General features: G+C 39.4%; 1 protein-coding gene across 1 annotated transcript in view; it reads left to right on the forward strand.

The window, feature by feature from the left end:
• The window catches only part of LOC106982016 (cytochrome b-245 heavy chain), a 31,889-nt gene extending 22,351 nt beyond the window's left edge, over window positions 1-9,538 (forward strand). Inside the window, exons 8-13 of the mRNA XM_027054175.2 lie at window positions 799-891; window positions 3,139-3,392; window positions 4,260-4,422; window positions 5,543-5,689; window positions 7,806-7,930; window positions 9,014-9,538. Of these exons, the coding sequence (XP_026909976.1) occupies window positions 799-891; window positions 3,139-3,392; window positions 4,260-4,422; window positions 5,543-5,689; window positions 7,806-7,930; window positions 9,014-9,140 (909 nt within the window). The 3' untranslated portion in view covers window positions 9,141-9,538. The remainder of the gene's footprint in view (window positions 1-798; window positions 892-3,138; window positions 3,393-4,259; window positions 4,423-5,542; window positions 5,690-7,805; window positions 7,931-9,013) is intronic.
• Window positions 9,539-22,887: the final 13,349 nt, after the last annotated feature.

The following is a 22,887-nucleotide window of genomic DNA, read 5'->3' on the forward strand; positions in this document are numbered from 1 at the left end:
TATGTGAGACTTTGGAATTTTTTTTTTCTTTCTTGGAATCCATTCTGGAATGCCATCTTTTTAAGTAATGTTGCCTTCTAAAGCTCTTGGCTATTTCAGATATTAAACTAGGAACCTAACTGACTGCGCCCCAGGATGGATCTGTGTGTCCTAAAGGTTTTTATTATAGCCAATAATAGTACAGGGTAACTCCAGTGTTATGAAACACTGGACTTTCTGACCAGAAGGGGATCTAAAGAAATCTAAAAGTCTTTGGGCTTATCCCTATTCAGCAGGTACATTGCATAGCTCTGAGAACTTACCAGGATATTGGAGAAACAGCTGCATTCTTGCATAAAATTTCTTATCTTGCAAAAGATTAAGCTTTGACTGCATGGCTGAGAGAAAGCAACTTCAATGTTGCATTGAAAAATATGGTGTTGTTGAAATGGTATCCTTAAGAGAAACATTAATTCTGAAACCAACCTTGCTCTGCTGTAAGGTTATTGCAACTGCTGTTGCAACACGAGGAGGAAATCCCATTCTTTTGGACAGTTCCTCTTGGGAGAGTTTCATACTGTAGATGAAGTTCCCCAATGTGGCCAAGGAGAATGCTCATTTTTATTGACTCAAAAATTTGCTTTGATTTTAGATATTTATGATGTGTTCTGTTGTATAACAAATTTACTAATCTAATATCAAATATTTAAACAAGCCTACAAAGATTAACTTGACTTCTACAATGTTTTGTCCTCATGAATCTTGTATTACCTACTACCCCTTAACACATCCTGTTTTCATTTTTTGCTCCAATTACAGACTTGGAAATGGATTGTTGGTCCCATGTTTCTGTATCTCTGTGAGAGGTTGGTACGGTTTTGGCGATCTCAACAGAAAGTGGTCATCACCAAGGTATTGTCTGGTTTACGAATTACTAATAGCATCTAACTATATCATGAACAAGTTTACCCAAGTTCTCTATATCATTGGTCAGAGCTGTCTTTCACCCGGTTTCTTTCAATTAAATGTAGGGTAGAGAGAAGACCTATAGTTAATTTCAGTCAGTGTACTTAGCTTGATAATCAAGTGGTTGGACCTTTTAACTCGGGGAGCTACAAGTTAACATTTTCTGTTGAAAAATAAAGCCGACTGTTTTGTGTGCATGAATCTCTCTCTCTCACTCTCTTTCTCTCTCTCTCTCTTTCATTGTGTGTGTGTGTGTGTGTGTGTGTGTGTGTGTGTAGAGGGGAGAAGCATACAGTGATGATGTGAGCAGATTAAGAGTGAAGAGGCAAAACACATGAGTTCAAGAGGGCACACACTGAGCCTTAAAATACTCAGATGTTAAAAGAACCAGGGAGCCAAGGGCAGGTCTGACTGAGGTTGAGATAGCATTCCAAGTCTCCCTTTATCCCCTTTTCTGTGCTGTGTATGTAATCATAGAATATCAGAGTCGAAGAATCCAAAGTCTCAAGGAGGTTAGTAACTAAACTGCATCTAGAATTGAGTTCATCAACACCAGGTACAAGGTGGCCTTTTTTCCCCATGCTTCTATGCTGCTTCTCGTTACTAACTATGTAAATATACAACTAATTAAATAGAAATAGAAATTCCTACTTATAGCTTCAGGAAAGAACAGACAAAGCTAGTTTTATCAAATAAAATTTAATTCGACTCAATACAGTTCAACAAATGTTCCATCCTCCACCCAAGCTTTTCTTTCTTGGCATCTATGGAAGGCCAGAGTAAAGTCAGTCCAGCTGGCCTTAGAAATCGTGAAATATAGGAAGCGACAAAGATGAGCAAAAAGAGCTGCCACAAAATTTTCCTTATTAGGCCCGACCTGACTAAGCAGACAAGGATTTCCCTTAAACATATTTCAAAGACAAACTTGTTTCCCTGTGGAGAAAACATTCACTTTCTTCTTATAAACATAGATATTCATTTTCTTCTCAAAAAAGAAAAGAAAAGAAACAAGATGTCATCCAAAAGTATTCCAGTGTCAATTCTGTCTACTGGTACAGTTTATTTAGTTTCATCCCAATGTCGCCTGTGGTATCGAAATTGCAACAGGGTAAAAAAATGCTTTCACCATACAAAATTGCAACATGGTGAACATCATTTTCAAAATAATTTTCATAAATTTTTATTTTCTGTTTTCAAAATGAAGCATTGTGGCTCTTTGTTTCAGTGAAGAAAGGAAGTCAGTTACAGCTTATCATTTAACATCTATTTAAATCACAAGTTTTGGAAATGTTTCGCAATGTGTATCAAAAGGATTTCCCACTTTACTCTTCCTCGCTCATGGAAAGGAAAGTTTCGCATTATCAGTCAACATTTGGGAAGCTGCTGTTTTGTTTCTATTGATTTTTCTTTTCCTTGATGTCCCTTGTTTTTTAGTTGTACATAGAAAGTCCTAAGTATCTCAAGAATTGTCCCACAAATATATTACTTTCTGTATTGTAATCACAGCTTTTGATTGTGTTTTTTAAAATTATTTACCAACTCACCAGTTGATGGATGTCTGGACTGTTTCCAATGTGTTGCTCTTATAAACAAAGCTGTCATGAACACTTTTATACATAGAGAATGAGGATGGCAATGGGTGGTTGGGGCCTGGCTTTGGGAGAGATGGATGGTATACTTCCCAGGTAGGTAGAAATGTAGAAACAATGCGTGGAATCAGGCAGATTCAAGGTGTGGCTCAGGACAAAGATAGACTAGTACCTTAGGCTTGGTTTGGGGGATGTTACTATACTACTAGCCGATGGGGCCTCCTTCTTCTATCCAGCTGCCAAGGCTCTCAATCATCCCCTGGGGAGGCAGGAAGACTGAGCAGGAAGACATCTCTTCTTCCTGTCTGTAGTTACCTGCCTTGACTTCTTGGAGAAAAAAAATATCACAATAGGCTGGTGTCTTAAGTTAGATTCCCTGGCAAAGAGTCTGAAACAGCGAACTGCATACAGAAGGTTTGTTGAGGCATAGTCTCAGGAAAGGAACCTGCAAAAGAAGAAAGTCAGGACGGGGGAAGAAATAGCTGACCCTCAATGAGGTTGCAACTGCAGCCTCAGCTGATGCTACAGGGAATGCCAGGGTTGGGATGACTCTTGGGAGTTGTCCCAAGTTGAGGAGAGGGGCTCAACTTGTTTTGTTCCGTAGGTGGTCACTCACCCTTTCAAAACCATCGAGCTACAGATGAAGAAGAAGGGATTCAAGATGGAGGTGGGACAATACATTTTCGTCAAGTGCCCCAAGGTGTCCAGGCTGGAGTGGCACCCTTTCACGCTGACCTCCGCCCCTGAGGAAGACTTCTTTAGCATCCATATTCGTATCGTTGGGGACTGGACAGAAGGACTTTTCAATGCTTGTGGCTGTGATAAACAAGAGTTTCAAGATGCTTGGAAACTACCTAAGTAAGTACAAAGTGTGTATGTACGAAAGTGTATGAGTTCAGGGAAAATGTCACTAAATAGCTCCTCTTTTCCCGTCTCTCACTCACTCTACTATCTGTAGAACACACAAGTTCTACAAATATAGGCAGCTATCTCTGTGTTCCCCATTGTATGTGTGTGGTGTGTTTATGCATATAAGTCTTGTGTGAAACATAAAATATTTGAATCAAACATTAATAACAAATATTCCCAAATTCCTTTAAATGGGTAAGGGTCAAGGCCAAGTTATATTAACTTTTCTAACAAAGTTATAGTGTATCAAAGATGTTCTTAAAATTTAATTGATATATGTTATTTGAGGGTAAATGCCACATATTATTCACTTTGTCCCCTCCTTCCCACATGCCTGAGACGGTGCTGGGCACTTAGTAGATGCTAGAGAAAAGCTTGTTGATTCACTCGATGAATACACAAGTGCAAATTGAAGATATTAAATTTATAAGATGTTATGACAGAAAATTCTCAGTTTACCTCAGGGTGTGATGTAAACAGGAATCTCGTGCGTGCGCGCGCGCGCGCCCGTGTGTGTGTGTGTGTGTGTGTGTGTGTGTGTGTGTGTGGTAGGTGAAGGGTGTGGAGAGATGAAAAACACCCTTGAGAGTTATCAAATGTTTTCAGTTAGCTAAAACTTCCTTTTATTACTTCCAACCACACTGTTGACATCAGGTTCATTACTTGAAAGCTATTTCAGAAAAGAAAGTGCCCCATAGATACGTCGTCCCGGTTCGATGTGACATATTGCACACACCCCCAGTGAAAACCTGTGCCCCATCCTGCTCTGAGGTGCAAGACAGCCCCGTAACCATCTCCTCACATGCCTCCTTTCAGGATAGCTGTTGATGGGCCCTTTGGCACCGCCAGTGAAGACGTGTTCAGTTATGAGGTGGTGATGTTGGTGGGAGCAGGGATCGGGGTCACACCCTTCGCATCCATTCTCAAGTCCGTCTGGTACAAATATTGCAATAATGCCACCAATCTGAGGCTCAAAAAAGTAAGTTCTGTCATTTTTCACAGGGCTCGGATAAGGTCGTTAGGTTCTGCCTAGTGAAGCCTGAGAGAGACTTCAGGGCAGAGGCTGGCAGAGACCAAAGGAAGTGAAGACAAGTTCTGCGTGGTTGCAGCGAGACCGACTTCTCATAAAAGGGCGATTTGAGAAGTTAAATGTGCTTTCATAGAAGCAGGTCTATTATCGAAAGCAATGTACTATGCTCGTACAGCGTTAGTAGAAATTCACAAGAAACGAAGATGCGACAGAAAGTGTTCACAACCCCAGTCCAGTAGCTATTGTTTTTGTGTATTCTCTTCCAATATTTCCCCACAAGTTTACATACTCCTGGAAAGTTGTACATATACCTTCATGTCCTGCTTTAGCAGAAACATATTATGGTGTTTTTCAGTGTTGTCACAGGCTTTATAATGATCCTTTTTAATGATTCCTCCGTGTTCCATTGAGAGGATATAGAAAAACTTTTCTATCATCCTGTGTTAGACATTGAGATTGATTCCATTTCCAGTCCCCCAGTACTTTTTAGTTTGCAAGGGGAGGGCAGGAGACATGTCCTTTCATGAAACGTTTACTTTCTTCTGGGCAGCTCCTCAGAATAAATTCCCAGGGCATTTTTTTGGTCACATGTAAATTTGGTTTCCTTGCCTGGTAAAGGACACCTTGAATGAAACGTGAGTCATTCTAATAACTATAGAGGTAACCTCTAATAGGGACATGGAGTGTACCTGGACTTTTCATTCTCCCCTTTCTCTCTTTACTGTATGGAGGAGGAACTCAGGAATGCCTGATCCTATTGTGCACAAAGGAAGCCAGGGATCTGGGGTGGGTAAGGGCAGACCTAGAGGGAAAGTGGGGAGCTAATGTTTTTTCCTAAGTCATGTACTTCTGAGACCAAGCTATTGATTTACTGCCCCGCCAGTGTGAAGGCCAGCACAGGTTCACGTGAGCTAGCTTATGAAACGCCCAGCGCTTTCTGAAAAGCTATGTTTCCAGGCGTTCTGAGCAGCAGGAAAAAGTCGAGTGGGGGGAAGAGCAGAAATCCATATATCAGTTGTGATAAGGCCTATATAAATCTAGATTGCTTCATGATCTGTGGCTCTTGCAGATATACTTCTACTGGCTCTGCCGGGACACGCACGCCTTTGAGTGGTTTGCCGACTTGCTGCAGCTGCTGGAGACCCAGATGCTGGAGAGGAATAACGCCGGCTTCCTCAGCTATAACATCTACCTCACCGGCTGGGATGAGTCTCAGGTGAGGGCGACGTCCCAGATCTCAGGTCCTTCCCCCCGTGTCCAGGGCTGACTGACTTCCCTTTGGTTATGGGAGTATTTTGTGTACCGTTTTTACCAAGAACTGTTGATGGATTTCAGTGATCCAGCCTGTCCACCCTCACTCAATATCCCCACGTGTTCAGACTAACGAGCCTAGATTCAAAGTTAGTATCTGAGGAACAGATCAAAGCTAAGGAACCTACAAGGGAATAGGTGCCATGACTTTGACTGCATTAAAGCCACATTCCTACCAGGGGACTCAAACCAGGTGGACAAGATGATCCACCTCTCTTTATATCTCTCTCTATATATATCTCTACCTTTATATCAGTATACACACACACGTATTCCTCTAATTTTATGTTTATGTGTGTTTTTCAATATACGCAATACATTTAATAAGTAGTAATAATAACTGCTCATAGTTATTAAGCCTATACTATGTGCTAGGTACTTTTATTAGTGTTTAAATAGATTGTCTAATTCAATCCTAACAACAGCCCTATGAAACAGCTACTGTTATTATTCATACTTTATAGGTGAGAAAACCAAAGCCCAGAACAGGTTAGGTCCTTTGTCCAAAGGTACTGAACTAGTAAGAGGCAGAGGCAGAATGTTCCAGAGCCTGCACTCTTAACAACTCCCAGGAGTTCATGATTATCATTTATATTTGATAATATATTGAAATATAGTTAATGAAGATGATATATATTGTGTATATATGTATATATGTATGTATGTATGTATGTATGTATGTAGCATATATGTATGTGTGTATATATATATATATATATATATATGTGGGTATAGTATACTATGTAATGCATGAGACATAACACATTATACACACACACACACACACACACACACACACAAACATGTACCCCTCCCTCCAGGCACATTGCAAAATTTCATGTTTGCAATGAAAGCATTCTACAATTTATAAGACAGCCCCTGCAACAAAGAACTATCTGGCTTCAAATGTCAAAAGTGTTGACATTGAGAAATTCTGAAACAAGTTAATGATTCCTAGGGGGTAACATCTTTCTAAATAAGCAAACATTAATTACTTGGCCTGGAAGCAACAGAAGCTATCCCCCTGTGTGAGGAGCTAAGGCAAGAGTGTCTGCCTATCACTGGCCAGTGTCTCTACTGGCCATAGCCACACATTGGCGCCTGGTGTTTGTGAAAACTGGTTTCTCATTTGGGTTTTGGTGTATTGTTTATCATAGACTCTCTGGGTCTTAGATGAGTCTGGTTGCAAGTGTAGATCCAGGGACACATGACCATGAAAAGTGCTGCTCTAGAAAAATGGGATTTCGCAATGCCACTTCTGTAATTTAAAAAGCAAAACAACAACAAATATTTGATCAAAATGAGACCAGGGGAAAATATATAATATATAAATCACTTGGCAGTTTTATTATTTAAAAACTCACGCACCATTTTTTAAATGGGAAATGTATTTGCATTGAAAAACAATTATTTTGCTTTACAAAACTGGTCTCTACAGGGTTATGAAACCAGACTGGCCACCCTTCTTAGCCCATCATCCATCCCCTGTACAGTGAATTTAAAATCTGATTTAAGTTTTAAATACATTTAATTAACCACTTTTATGAAAAATATTTGTTGTTCAAACTGAGGCTCCCTAGAAGGGTGGCAGAAAACAACATGTGACTGTGTGTGTACACACACACACACACACACACACACACAGAGAGACTAACTTTAGACTTGATTTGTTGTCTCATTGTGTTACCAAAATATCAGTGCATTTTAATCTGTTTTAGTTCTTAGCAATTCTCCTAAAGGTCTGCCCTTCTAGATTGTAAATTACCTGAAGAGACCCAGTTTTTTCACTTTTGTTTACCTTCTAGCCTTCAACTATATATATATATATATATATATTCAACTATATATATATTCAACTATATATATATTCAACTATATATATATATTCAACTATATATATATATATACATATATATATAGTTAAAACGGATAGTGAAACTTCGTTTGTGAGATATGTAAAGATATCTGTGGGTTTTTTTATAGCATGTCTCTGCTTTGTGAATTCATGTCCTTTCCTACAGGCCAATCACTTTGCTGTGCATCACGATGAGGAGAAAGACGTGATCACAGGCCTGAAACAAAAGACCTTGTATGGACGGCCCAACTGGGATAATGAATTCAAGACAATTGCGAGTCAACACCCAAAGTAAGGAGTCCCCCACCACAGTGTTCTTGAGGCCCATGGCCTGCCTAAAGCAGCAACTCTCAAACACGGCTCGATTTGTGTGCTCTGAAAACCAAAACACCTAGGTTACTATCTTCACACCCAATAAAATTTTCTAGATATGTACGACTTTACAAGAGAGTGTTTAAATCACACGAAAATTACCTGGAGAATTATTATAAACAAAGATGCTTGTGCCCCCCACCTCCACGTTTCTGAACCCTTTTCCTCCTAAGAAGGGTCGTAACTTGGTTCTTTTCTTTCAGCTCCTAAATTTCACCAGTGTATCTACTTCTTCTAATTTAATACGATTCATACTTTTATTATTAAGGAGACACCATCCCCACTTTCAGTTTTAGTTTTGGGGTCTAAAATCATAAGTTGATAGACATCCTAAGGTCCTTTCTGCCTTCATTAAAGCTTTAGCTGTTCTGAAACTTTGAGGGGATCCTCTATCTTACTAGAACTCACAATAAACTCAAGAATCACCACGAACACACCCTTCAGGCCATTGCTTTGTACGCTTTAATGAGCATATAAATCACTTGGGGATCTTTTCACAATGCAGATGCTGATTTAGTAAGTCTGGGGTGGGAGTCGAGAACCTACATTCTTAAAAAGCGGACTAGGAGGCTACTGGTCTGGAACCACACCTTGAGGAACGAGACTTTACAATCTAAAACACAGAGAGATGAATCCCCACCAAGCTGTTGGCCGAGTTGGTGAACCTAAAGCAGATTTGTTCCTGATTTCAAGATGCTGGAGACGGTTTGGGGACATAGAGCCCTGAAGTGAAGTAGCCCACAGACTCACGAATTCACCACCATTTTCTCTGTGGTAGAGGTCGCTGTAAACTCTGCTTGAATGTCATTTCCCAGGGTGGTCAACTGCCTTTTGAAGCTGTCGCCACAAACAGGGTACCCTGTCTCCTGCAGGGTAATCTGAACTCTGCCATTAGTGGAAAAGACACAGGGGCAGAGGGAAATAAGAGATTCCCCCACGTGCTTTGTAGTCTATCTCATCCAAAAACCTAAAACGGTTTATTTTTCCTTTCTTTCCCCAAAGTACCAGAATAGGAGTTTTCCTCTGCGGACCTGAAGCCTTGGCGGAAACCCTCAATAAACAGTGCATCTCCAACTCTGAGTCTGGCCCTCGGGGAGTGCATTTCATTTTCAACAAGGAAAACTTCTAACTGGTCTCTTCCACGAGAAAATCAGTGAGGATTATGCTGCCAAGTACCCAACCCAATAATGCTAGTTGATAATGTAAGTTCCCCCCTTAAAAAGAGAGAGAAAATGAAGTTACAATGTGCAGGTTTTCCCTGAAAGGGATGTCAAAGATGTCAAAGATCATTTGATAGTGGTAATTTGCATTTGTATGGGGCTTTATGGTTTTCAGAGCACTTTTACAAACTGTATTTCATTTTTCACTCACAGTAATGCCAGAGAAAGGTAGGACAAGGATTCCTGGACTCAGTATTTAGGATAAAAAAAATAGGGACTCGAAATGGTGAAGTAACTTCCTTAACATTATGAAGCTTGGACCTAGTGCACGTCGCTCCGGGTTTTGTGGTCTTTCCATGATACCAGGCTGCCTTAAACTAAGAACTGGGACAAATAGGTATGTGATATGCCCATCTGCTTTTAAAAAGCATCTACCCCTTGTTTTATTTAAATACACACACAAAATGTCTCTTATTTGTGTGGCTAATGTTTTATTGTCATATCATCATCATCATCATCATCATCACCATCAACAAATTTATGCCCAAGAAATGAAAATCCCCAGCTTTACTGTGTAGCTATTGAATTCATACCCCGTAGAATGTTCTAGATATCCATGAGTTCAAGAGAGAGCCTCTAAATCGCTGTTAGTGTGGCCAGAAACAGTTGTTTTTTTTTCTTAGAACTGCTTCTATTTCTGGAAACTAAAACAGCTTTATTTGCCCCACCCTCTGAAGCCACAGATATTTAGAACTACTTTGGTAATGAGGAAGGAAGAAAAGAAAGCTGGGGGAAGGGCACAAGACTGGTTTAGGAGGAAAGGGTGAGGGAAGGGGGAAGAGAACAGGAGAATGAAAGAAAGCAAAAAAGTTCTCACACTGGTCACTTTCCACCCTAGATTTCTTAGTCTTGTTATGTATTGAATGTAATTGAAGGAGGCTTACACATAATTCATTTTATTTTGATTACATGTGGTATTGAATCTGAGATTCTGGTTGCAAATTTTGACGCTGGATGGGCATATGCATTGGACTGGGATGAAGTAGTAATAACTCAGTTGTTCCTTTGGGCTCCCGGGACATGCAGGTCACTGAGGGCTGGTCCCGACAAGTCAGGCCTGCTGTGAGAATGTTGCCTCCCCAGAATGTCCCAGGAAGGTTTTTACTTACAGAAACTTAGGTCCAGCCTGTTCATACTGAAACCCAGGTATCACTTGATTCATTCACCAAATTTTTATTGTGCTATTTACTATGACTCAGGCTCTGTGCTCATAGTTTCAGTTCTTGATACCAATGTGTGAAGAAGCAATCACAGTTCTGAAAATTCTGAGAATCCTGGCTGTCTCTAACCCTGTGGCATGAGTAAAACCAACTCCCTTGTTGCTCTGAAAATATTTCTCCAGGGTTTTTTACCTTGATACCAGAATAGTTACCAAAACAGAGAGCCCTGTCCCGTGTTATCCTGGTTACGAGATGAAAAATGAAGTGTAAAAGTGCTCTCCATTACCATATTCTTCTCCCAAGCAGCTAGCTGCCAGCTGCCAATACAGCTTTTTCAGCTTTTAGTAATTAGCGCTTAGCAACAGGTACCAAGAGGATGATTAAGCATTGTTTTTAATTTCAACGCTATGAAGGCTTCTCTGAGTTCTCCTGCTTTTGCAATATTGCATTTATGAAATTTGAATACTTGTAGGTGCTGTATTTGAGTACTTTGGTGGGGAGGGGGGCTCTGGGATATAATCCTAGGAAGAACTGTTAAAACCGTGCTCAACTATTAAAATTGATGAGCTTCTGTTGGTGTCTGTGTTATTGATCTTCTTCATATTAAAGGTTGGATTCAAACAGCAAAGATTTGCTCTGCCCCAGTGGGGTTGAGAGTCTGTGTTTTTGCACGTGACATGACAAACATGTCATGATTTATGGGTTGGAAAGGGAAAACTGGGTACTGAGTTCTATTGCTCATGTCCTAGGGACCCTCACAGCACTGGTAGGAGACAATACAGTGTCACCTCACCTTTTGGAAAGAATCTCAAAGACAAAGAACCCCTAGTCTGAGCCCCACATCAGGCTGTGTGCTGACAGCTCAGAGTCTGGAATCTGCCTCGGATTCTGTGCCTCCCTCTCTCTCAGCCCCTACCCCCCCCCCCGCAAATAAACATTTAAAAACTTTTAAGAAATGCTGGTTAATCCAAGTCATGTTAATTTTTATTACTTTTATTTATTTATATTTATTTATAATGTTTCTTTAGCTTTATTGAGGTATAATTGACCAATAAAATTGTAAGATATTTAAAGCATACCACATGATGATTCACCAAAGAATGTTTTTCCAAAGAACAACTTTTACCTATATAACCACAAGGCAGTGAACAAATCCAAGAAATTTAACACTGTCACAGAACTAACGTTTACTCTCTAGGCTATGTACAAGTGACGTTGTATCCTCAGTGCACTGCGTTAGAGGGTAGCCATTGTCGGTTGGTCCTGTTATTGATGGTATTAAGTTTGATCACCAGGTTTCTCTGTATAAATGGAAAGGTTTCATTTTACTTCTGTAACTAGTAAGTCACATTTGGGGAATACTTTGGGACCTTACAAATCTCATTTTCTCCAATAGCCTTTTACCCAGTCGTTTTAGCATACGTTAATGAAATTTCACTGAATCAATTTTTACAACGATGGTTACAAAATATCTGTATTCTGAAACCTCAGTAATCTGCCAATTTCTTTTCTTTGTTTCCTAGATTTTTTTGAGATATAATTGACATATAACATTATGTAAGTTTAAGATGTACAAAGAGTTGATTCGATATATTTATATATTGCAAAATGATTACCACCGTAGTGTTAGCTAACACCTCCATCTCATCACATACTTACCAATGATTTTTTTTTGATGAACACATTTAAGATTTAGTCTCTTAGCAACATCCAAGTATACAATACAGTATTATTAGCCATAGTCACCATGCTGTGCCTTAGATCCCCAGAACATTTTCATCTTGTAACTGTAAATTTGTACACTTTAACCAATATCTCTCCATTTCCCCCACACCCCAGCACCTGGTAACCACTGTTTCTCTGAGTTCGGCTTCTTTAGATTCCATATATATGTGAGATCATACCGCATGTGTCTTTCTTTGTCTGACTTATTTCACTTAACATAATGCCCTTGAGGTTCATCCAGGTTGTTGCAAATTGCAGAATTTCCTTCTTTCTCATGACTGAGAAAGAAAAATGTTATTCCATACACAATGGAATATTATTATATTATTATGTATACAAATATATTATATATTTTATAATATTATAAATACTATATATAAATTTAAATATATATAAATATTATATATATATAACGTTTTCTTTATCATTTCATCTGTTGATGGGCACTTAGGTTGTTCCACATCTTGGCTGTTGTGAAATCATGCTGCAGTAAACACAGGAATGCAGATATCTCTATGAGATACTAATTTCAATTCTTTTGGATATATGCCTAGAAGTGGGATTTCTGGGTCATAGGGTAGTTCTATTTTTAATTTTTTGAAGAACCTGCATATTGTTTTCCATAGTGGCTGCACCAATTTACATTCCCAACAACAGTGCACAAGGGGTCCCTTTTCTCCCCACTCTTGCCAACACTCATCATCTCTTGTCTTTTTGATGATGGCCATTCTAATAGGTGCGAGGTGATATCTCATGGTGGTTTTGATTTGCATTTCTCTGATGATGAGTAATGTTGAGAACCTTTTCATGTACCTGTTGCCCATTTATATGTCTTCTTTGGAAAACTGTCTATTTAATTCCTCTGCCAATTTTTTAAAATGTTTATTTATTTGGGGGGGGGGTTGGGCAGAGATAGAGGAGGACAGATGATCTGAAACAGGCTCCGTGCTGACAGCAGAGAGCCCGATGCAGGACTTGAACTGACAAACTGTGAGATCATGACCTGAGTCAAAGTCAGACACTTAACCAACTGAGCTACCCAGGTGCCCCCTCCACCCAGTTTTTAATTGGATTGCTTGATTTTGCTATTGAGTTTTAGGAGGCTCTTTATATATTTTGGATATTAACCCCTTATCCAATGTATGATTTGCAAACATTTTACCCCATTCAGTAGGTTGCCTTTTCATTTTGTTTGTCATTTCCTTCACTGTGTAGAAGCTTTTTGTCTGTTTGATGTAGTCCCACTTATAAATTATTGCTTTTATTGTTTGTGGTTTTGGTGTCATATCCAGGAAATCACTGCCAAGACTAACATCAAGGAGTTTTTTCCTTATGTTTTCTTCTAGGAGTTTTATAGTTTCAGGTCTTACAGTCATGTCTTTAATCCATTTCAAGTTCATGTTTGTGAGTAGTGTCAGATAGAATAATTTCATTCTCCTGCATGTAGTTATCCAGTTTTCCAAGCACTACTTACTGAAGAGACTATCTTTTCCCCCCCACTGAGTATTCTTGGCTCTCTTGTCAAATATTAGTTGACCATATATGGGGGTTTATCTCTAGGCTCTCAATTCTGTTTCATTGGTCCATCTGTCTGCTTTTACGCCAGCACCATACTGTTTTGATTACTATAGCTTTGTAGCATAGTTTGCCTCTAACTTTGTTCTTTCTCAGGATTGCTTTGGCTACTCGGGGTCTTTTGTGGCTCTATACAGATTTTAGAATTGTTTATTCTATTTCTGTGAAAAGTGTCATTGGTATTTTGATAGGGATTGAATTGAATCTATAGATGGCTTTGGATAATATGGATATTCTAACTATTAATTCTCCTGATGCATACCACAGGATATCTTACCATTTGTCTCTATCTTTTTCAATTTCTTTCATTCAATTCTTGTAGTTGTCGGTATACAGATATTTCACCACCTTGGTTAAATTTATTCCTAAGGATTTTATTATTTTTGATGCTACTGTGAATGGGAGTGTTTTGTTTCTTTTTTAGATCTTTTGTTGTTAGTGTATAGAAACACAACTGTTTTTGATTTTTGTATCCTGCAACTTTACTGAATTCATTGATTAGTTCTAGCTTTTTTTGGGTGGAGTCTTGACAATTCTCTCTATGCAAGATCATATCATCTACAAACAAAGACAATTTTAATTTTCCTTTACTATTTGGATGTCTTTTATTTAATTTTCTTGCCTGATTGCTCTGGCTAGGACTTCCAGTACTCTGTTGAATCGAAGTGATGAGAAGGGGCACCTTTGTCCTGTTCCTGATGTTAGAGATAAAGCTTTCAACCTTTCACCATTGAGTATGATATTAGCTGTGGGTTTGTCAATGTATGGCCTTTATTGTGTTGAGGTATTTTCATTCTATACCCAATTTATGAGAATTTTTATCCTGAAAGGATATTGAATTTTGTCAAATGCTTTTTCTACATCTATTGAGATGACCATATGATTTTTATCTTTCTATTAATGTGATATATTACATTTATTGATTTGTGTATATTGAATAATCTTTGAATCCCAGGGACAAATCCCCCTTGACCATGGCATGCAATCCTTTTAGTGTGCTGCTGAATTTGGTTTATTAGTATTTTGTTGAGAATCTTGGCATCTGTGTTCATTAGCCTATAATTTTTTTTATCTTGTGATGTCCTTATCTGGCCCTGGTATCAGGATAATACTGGCTTCATAATATGAATTTGGGAATGTTCCCTTCTCCTCAATTTTTTGGAAAAGTTTGGGAAAGGTTGGGGTTAATTCTTCTTTAAATGTTTGGTTGGATTCACCAGTGAAACTATCTGGTCCTAGCGTTTTCTATGTTGGGAGGTTTTTGATTATTGATTCAGTCTCCTTACTCTTTTTTTGGTTTGTTCAGATTTTGTATTTCTTCATGACTCAGCCTTGGTAGATTGTATGTTTCTAATTTATCCATTTCTTCTGGGTTATCCAGTTTGTATTCTCTCATGATCCTTTGTATTTCTGTAATATCAGTTATAATGTCTCTTTCATTTCTGATTTTATTCATTTGAGTCCTATCTCTTTTATTATGAGTTAGTCTAGCTAAACTTTTGTCAATTTTGCTTATCTTTACAAAAATACCAGGTCTTAGTTTCATTGATCTTTTCTGTTATTTCTCTGGTGTTTGTTTTATTTATTTTTGCTCTGATCTTTATTTCCTTCCTTCTGCTAACTTTGGACTAGCAGTTTGTTGTTCTATTTCTAGTTCTTTGAGGATTAAAGTGAGGTTGCTTATTTGAGTTGTTTCTTAATGTAGGCATGTATTGCTATGAACTTCCCTCATAGAACTGCTTTTGTAGCATCCCATAACTTTTGACATATTGGGTTTCCATTTTTGTCTGTTTAGGTATATTTCTTGACTTACCTTTGATTTCTTTTTTGATCCATTGGTTATTCAGGAATGTGTTATTTAATCTCCATGTATTTGTAAAATTTCCAGTTTCCTCCTGCTATTGATTTCTAGTTTTGTACCATTGTGGTCAGAAAAGACACTTAGGATTTCAGTCTTCTTAAATTTGCTAAGACTTGTTCTATGACCTATCATTTGATCTATCCATGGCATCAATAACTATGTGGTCCTTAGTGAGCACTGTGAGGAGTCTTCAATGTCTGCAAGGGCTGTTGGGGTTCGAAATAGCACCTCCAGTTCCAGTAGTTAAAGACCAGGGTAGGCAGTGGTGGTGTCCAGAACCGGTGGTATAATACACACACTTGACTACAGGGGCCAGCTGCAGGTGCCTATGTAGTGGCTGGGGTCAGCTGTAGACACACTCGTAATGATGGGCACCAGAACAGGTAACAAGGACCGGGGCTAACTATGGGCTCACTAGCAGCTGCAGAGGACCTGGATGTTGGTGTGCTCTCCTATGGTTGCATACTCTCCTCACAGGAATGCACACTGCAGTGGAGGCTGGTGACAGGTTCAGGCTGGGAGTGTACACATATAAAGCCAGAGGGGTTAGTTATAGGTAGGCATGGTGGTGCCAGCCAGTGATGGAAGATGGGGCTTGATCCGGGTCCACAAGCAGTTGCAAAGGCCCTAGTTGTTGATGCAGCACCCATGGCTGTATACTCTTCCACTGTGTTTGATGGCTGCAGTGGAAGCCAATGACTGGTGTCAGGCCAGTGGTGGGCAGGTACACAGCTGAAGGGGCTAGCCTTCAGATCAAGTATAGTAGTGGGGTCAGCTAGGGGGTCCTAGACTGATGTCTTGAATTTGTACAGCTGCAGAAGCTAGAGCTGGCTGTGAGCATGGCTCCTGGGCTCTGGTGGGGATGGGCAGGGACTTCGGTGGGTGCGTCTCAACACTTGTCCAGCCACAGAGACTTCAATGGCTGCAGGTGCTGGTCCCAGGCTCTGGTAAGGATGGGAGGGGGAAGGGAGCAGGAAAACTCAAGCAGCCAGCATCAGCAAATGAATATCCTTGGGGCAAAAGTTAGAGAGATGTGCACGGGGTCCATGGCAGCTGTGCTGGCCTTTGGCCTCATCAGTGGCAAAATCTACTGAGTTCTTCTGCAGAGCAGGTCTCTATGAACAATGGCTGCTGCTGTGTGTTTGCTAATAACAGCCTCTGTTTTTCTTCCATATTCTTAGCTGGCTCAATACATCTCAACTTTGCAGGTCTGGGTGGGGTAAAGGTGAAGCAGAACCTTTATGCAGTGTCCCAGAAGGCTGGGGAAGCTGGTCACTTAGCCCACTCTTCGGATGAGAGAAACTGTTTCTAACTGGGAAGTTCCTTCTTGGTGTTAACAATGGTGGCCTGGGAGATGGGATGATGCAGGCAAAATGAACTTGTTTTCCTTCTCTTGTTGTGTTATTAATCTCAGTTTTTTTGTTCAACTGTGTTTCTAAAGTGTCCTAAGTGGACTCAAGAGCTCTCCCAGAGCTGTTTTTGTTCATGGATAGTGTCTAATTAGTATCTCTGTGGGGAGGAAGGCTGGGGAGCTGGCTTCTCCTATGTTACCATTTATTCCATGTAACCTAATTTTTACTTTCAAATTAAAATAAGATAGGACCTATCAAGAAATGAAAGTATCTTTCTTGGAGTAAAGAAGTCTCTGGGATGACTCAATAATATGTATAAAATTGGGGCACCTGGGTGATTCAGTCAGTTAAGCCTCTGACTTCAGCTCAGGTTATGATCTCATGGTTCATGGGTTCGGGCCTCAAGTTGGGCTCTGTGCTGACAGCTCAGAGCCTGGAGCCTGCTTCAGATTCTGTGTCTCCCTCTCTCTCTGCCCCTCCCCCACTTGTGCTCTGTCTCTCTCTCTCTCAAATATAAATATACATTAAAAGATTTTAACAATATGTATGAAATCTACTTTTTGGTATTTATTTTATTTATAGCTTATCTCTATCTGGCAGAGACTGGCCAACTATTGCACATCGCATGAATGTTTGCATGTATGTGTATGTGTGTGTGTGTGTGTGTGTGTGTGTATTATGAAATAAAATTGTATGAGGATGAAGGTAAGTTATAAAGGGACAGAATTTCACAACTGTAAGTGTTGTTGGGTGAAAAATAAATTGCTGATGTAGGCTAGGTTGTCTGACCCCTAGAGATTTCTAACAATTTAACAAAAGATCCACCAGGTGGCCTGAGATTCTTTTAAAACTGTAGTTTTTGTCATCTTGATGAGGAATCTCAACAATTGGATATTCCAATTAATACTCATTATTGCTAACAGATTAGAAGTTTTTAAGGAAGCAGTTTAGGGGCGCCTGGGTGGGTCAGTCGGTTGGGCATCCGACTTCGGCTCAGGTCATGATCTCGCAGTTCATGGATTCAAGCCCCACATCAGGCTCTGTGCTGACGGCTCAGAACCTGGAGTCTGCTTCAGATTCTGTGTCTCCCTCTCTCTCTGACCCTCCCCCGTTCATGCTCTGTCTCTCTCTGTCTCAAAAATAAATAAACGTTAAAAAAATTTTTTTAAAAAAAGGAAGCAGTTTAAAGTATAAGAAGAAACTAAATTTTGATGCATACTGGGTTGTGGAAAGATTGTATGTGAACAGCAGCCACCGTGAGTTTATTTTCACAATATTGCTCTGAGAGCCAATGACCTGGGCACTGTGCCTGTCTGACTTTTGAAAACAGCCCAAAGTATTGTAGTCTGAAATTTATCCATCAGAGAAGACTGCTTCAAATATAGTAAGCTTGATTTCTATGAAAATCAGGCTCAAAAGTTCTTCATAAATTTTAGAATTACATTAAAATATTGAGTAATCCCTAAGGGTACCATTATGTTAGATCACTTGATTGCTAAACAGTGCTTCCTGTTTTTAGTCATGCAATTCCCAATTAAGTAACAATAAAATCTCTAACCTTCCCACTCCCATGGAAACAGCTAAACATCACTCCTTCAAGTCAGATGGGGGGAAATTCAGGGCATAATGAAGGAGTCATCTTTGTCCTTCCTAAGAGATTTGAGAGCAAGTTTCAGAGCTCCTTGCACAGGTTGATTTAAAAAAAATCACTCTACCTAAACATCTCCTGAGGTTAATTAATGTGTCTGTGTTGGCTAAAGATCACCAGGGCACACCATTCACATGGTGGTTATTCCAGATCTAGCTACCGACGGTTCACAGAGCTATCTGATCATCCTGTTTTCCAGTTGGAGGCTCTGTATCACCCACAGCTAAAATATTAAACTCAGACATCTGTGTTGACAACTTTCTGCTGCATTTATCACCTGGCGTTTCATTCTGCTAGGGCAACCGTGCCTGTGACTTTACTGAGATCAAAGGCAACAGTCAGCTGACCACTTCCAACTCACAATGGAAGTAGGCTGTAAAACACCCTTTAAGATCGTGAGTTGTTGCACTTTTTTCTTTTGTAGCAAATGTTCAGCAAACTTTACTTTCCCTTTGGTGTATATATAAAAATGCATTTTGAGACATCTTCTTCTTTAAGGTATTGCATATCAAAGGCAAAGGGATGGGAATAGGGAAAAATGAAACATAAATAGGTGGTATCAGCATTAACTAGAAGGAGTGAAACGAAATGGGGAACGTTAAAATAAAATGGAGTGGCTTTTTCCTTGCTTTCAAAAACATAAATAATGCTAACATTGATTGCAATTTGACCCCAATTTTCTACTTCTCTCTGTATCTATGTCTGTCGCAATGTGACTTTGCAGTTCCTTCCATCGAGAGAGAGAGTCTATTTTGCTCACTCCTTGAATCTGGGCTATTCTTGTGACTTGCGCTGACTGACCAATAGAATGCAGCAAAATTGATGTGTGAATTCCAGAGTCTAGACCTCAAGAAAACTGGCATGCTTCTGGTGTCTTTTACTCTTTTCCCTTTTCTATGATAGTATGTCCAAGCTAGCTTGCATGAAGGGAAACATGTAGGGCAGAGCAAATTCAGCCTAGCAGTGCCCACCAAGACCCCAGACAGACATGTGAGAGAGAGCCCAAGATAAACAGAACTGTTCAGGCAACTATAGCTGACTGCAGGTGCATAAGTGAGCCCAGCTCACACCAACAGAATCACCCAGAGGACTTCTAGATGCTCAGAAACATAAATTGTTGTTGTTTATTTTTTTATTATTTAAAAATTTTTTAATGTTTATTTATTTGTGTGTGTGTGTGTGTGTGTGTGTGAGAGAGAGAGAGAGAGAGAGAGAGAGCAGGGGAGGGGCAGAGAGAGAGGGAGACACAGAATCTGAAGAGGCTCCAGGCTCTGAGCTCTCAGCACAGAGTCCAACACAGGGCTCGGACCCACAAGGTGTGAGATCATGACCTGAGCTGAAGCCGGACGCTCAAGTGACTGAGCCACCCAGGCACCCCAATAGTTGTTGTTAAAAGCCTCTAACTTTAGGGTAATTTGTTATGCGACGAAGCTACTGATATAAATAGTATCAAAACTTGATGAAAGAGATGGAGGTTCCAGTACAAGAGTTTTAGGTGATTATATTCATGCTTACATTGCATGGCAAACTTTTCTGGAATTACCATAAAGAATATATTGGTTTTACTTTGAGGAAAACACTACATCTTCTGAATTGTCATGACTTATGTGGAGTTATGCTTGCTTTGAAAATCCCAGGGCTCATAGAACCTAAAGGTATTGCCATCTAGAAAATATAGGTAATTCGTATTAGACAATTCTACCCCAATAACTAGCGCATTGTTCACCATGTAGAAATAAGCTATCTGGCAATCTTATTCTGTGAAATAGAAGTAAAAAGTGGGGATGAGGGCAGGAGGAAGTGTCTGAGCAACCAAAATTGAACTTAAATCGACAAACAGTACATTAAACTCTGATAAAACCAATCAGAAACTCAGAGCTGTTTTTAAATTTGCCATAAGAAGCTTAGTGATCTCGGTCCCAAATCCATACTTAAGTGGTTGGAAGAGAATGACTACCTTGTGGGTGCTGGCTTTTACAATGCAAGAAGGCAATACTAACATACAGCCATCTGGGGCACGCGTGTGGCTCAGTCAGTTAAGCATCCAACTCTTGGTTTCAGCTCAGGTCATGATCTCATGGTTTTGTGAGTTTGAGCCCTGCATCGGGCTCTCTGCTGGCAGAGCGGAGCCTGCTTGGGATTCTCTCTCCCTCTCTCGTTGCCCCTCTCCCACTCATGCTGTCCCTGTCTCTCTCAAATAAATAAAATAATCAAACAATTTAAATAAAAAAATTAGAAGTGGTGAGTTAAAGAAGAGAGAAGGATTTCTAGAGGTAGGTATACACACAATCGTAACAAGAGACATTTGAGACAAGAAAATCTAAAGAAAGAGCAAAAAGGAACACTACAAACAGACCCAAAAACTCAGAAGCACAGCCATCTGGGGTCATTCGGTATAACGGAAAAGAGTCCATATACCCCAGCAGAACCTAAGAGCGTCATTGTACTGCCTTTCTTTCTTTCTGTATTCATTCATTCATTCATTCATACATACATTCAACAAATGCTATATATCCTGAGTTTTTCTCTGGTAAGTGTATTATCCAGGACCTCAAGAGTTGAGAATATTAATTAGAGCTTACAATTTGGTACAATAATGTGTGTAATGGCAATCATGTTTTTAACAGTCCATTCACAAAAGGGCTAAAACATGTGGAGTCAGCTAAAATATTCATGAGTAATGGTTAAGATTTCTGCCCATGTTTAAAGGTAAATCCTTAGTCATCTGGAAAGTTCAAGAATTGAGAATGGCTTGTGCCAGGGTGTTCCCAGATGGCTTAAATTTTGTATTAGTGTGTCTGATTTTTTGGTAAATTTTGCATAATTAGTATGTCCATTTCCAGTACAGTAATGTCCAGATTTCTGGGGGAAAGGAAAGGAGAACTTGTGTAGATTCTACCTAAATAAGGAAAATTTGTTTATAAATTAATTTAAAGATAAAAATAAAGAATTAGTGGGGCGCCTGGGTGGCTCAGTTGGTTAAAGCTCCGAATTCGGCTCAGGTCATGATCTCGCGGTCCATGGGTTCGAGCCCCACGTCGGGCTCTGTGCTGACGGCTCAGAGCCTGGAGCCTGCTTCGGATTCTGTGTCTCCCTCTCTCTCTGCCCCTCCCCCATTCATACTCTGTCTCTCAAAAATCAATAAACATTAAAAAAAATTTTAAATAAATAATTTTCTTGCTTTAAAATCGGGGGTGGGAGATAGAAATTCTGTGACATTTAAGGCATTAAAGGAAGAAGAATAGAATTTTATTTTTCGAAAAATAACTCCTTAAATCTTATGCTGGAAGTGAAAAATACAGGATATACAAACAACTGTTTCACTTTCCTCTTTCTTAGTGATATTTAAAAAGCACAATTAGTTATTTTCAGAAATGAAGAAGTTTTGACCTGCTGGGTATAGGTCTGCTGCAGGTGGTATTGATTGCTTTGAGAGAGCAGAGAACTCTAAATTTGTCTCTAAAAGTTTGCACTGGCTAAATGAATCAAAAACATGCCTCACACTTAAAAAAAGATAGTCCTGTTACACAGTCATGAAATGCACAAGTCACATGGCAAAGACAGCTTCAACTATGTAATAAACATTTAGACACTGCCAGTTCAAGATGGCAAACTGACCCTAAGCAATTTTCCTTCTCTGTGTCCCAAGGCTCTTAAAGTGCACTTAAAAAATAATAGATAACCCATGCAAAAGGCTGGATGAGGACCTCAAGGGATAAAAAGTTTCAACATATTCCTAGAAATTGGATAATTGGTGGAGAAATGATAATTCATGACTTGGGAGGAAGGAAACCAAACCAGAAGTATCTGAGGAGGTGCCCTACTTATCCTAAAAAAGGCCAGAGAGTTTAGGGACATGGGAATACCAGACATAAAGGAGGAGAATAGTGACATGAAACTGAAAAAAGTACAGTCCATTATCTAATCTATGCAAGTTCCAGAAAGACAGTACAGAAGTAGCAGGTGGGAGAAAAGTATTAAAGAAGTTAGAAGATAATTTATCTGAGCTAATAACACAAAGCATCATATTGATGGGGTCCATTGAATAACCAGTGCATTATACATTATATATATATATATATATATATAGTTGTATATATAGTTATATATATACATATAGTTATATATATATATATATAGTAATATATATATAACTCTTTTTAACTTTGAGCTGAGTTGTGTGCTAGGATTATTTTTCCTTCTCTATGGATCTAATGTCATGACGATAACACTGGAAAGGGAATATTCCTAGAATAATGCCTAAATGAATTACCCCCATTTTTTTTGAATCTTCCCAGTATATTCCTATCTGTTTTCCATTGGTCAAGTTCACTT

This window comes from Acinonyx jubatus, chromosome X (assembly GCF_027475565.1).
Source record: "Acinonyx jubatus isolate Ajub_Pintada_27869175 chromosome X, VMU_Ajub_asm_v1.0, whole genome shotgun sequence".
Taxonomy (NCBI): Eukaryota; Metazoa; Chordata; class Mammalia; order Carnivora; family Felidae; genus Acinonyx; species Acinonyx jubatus.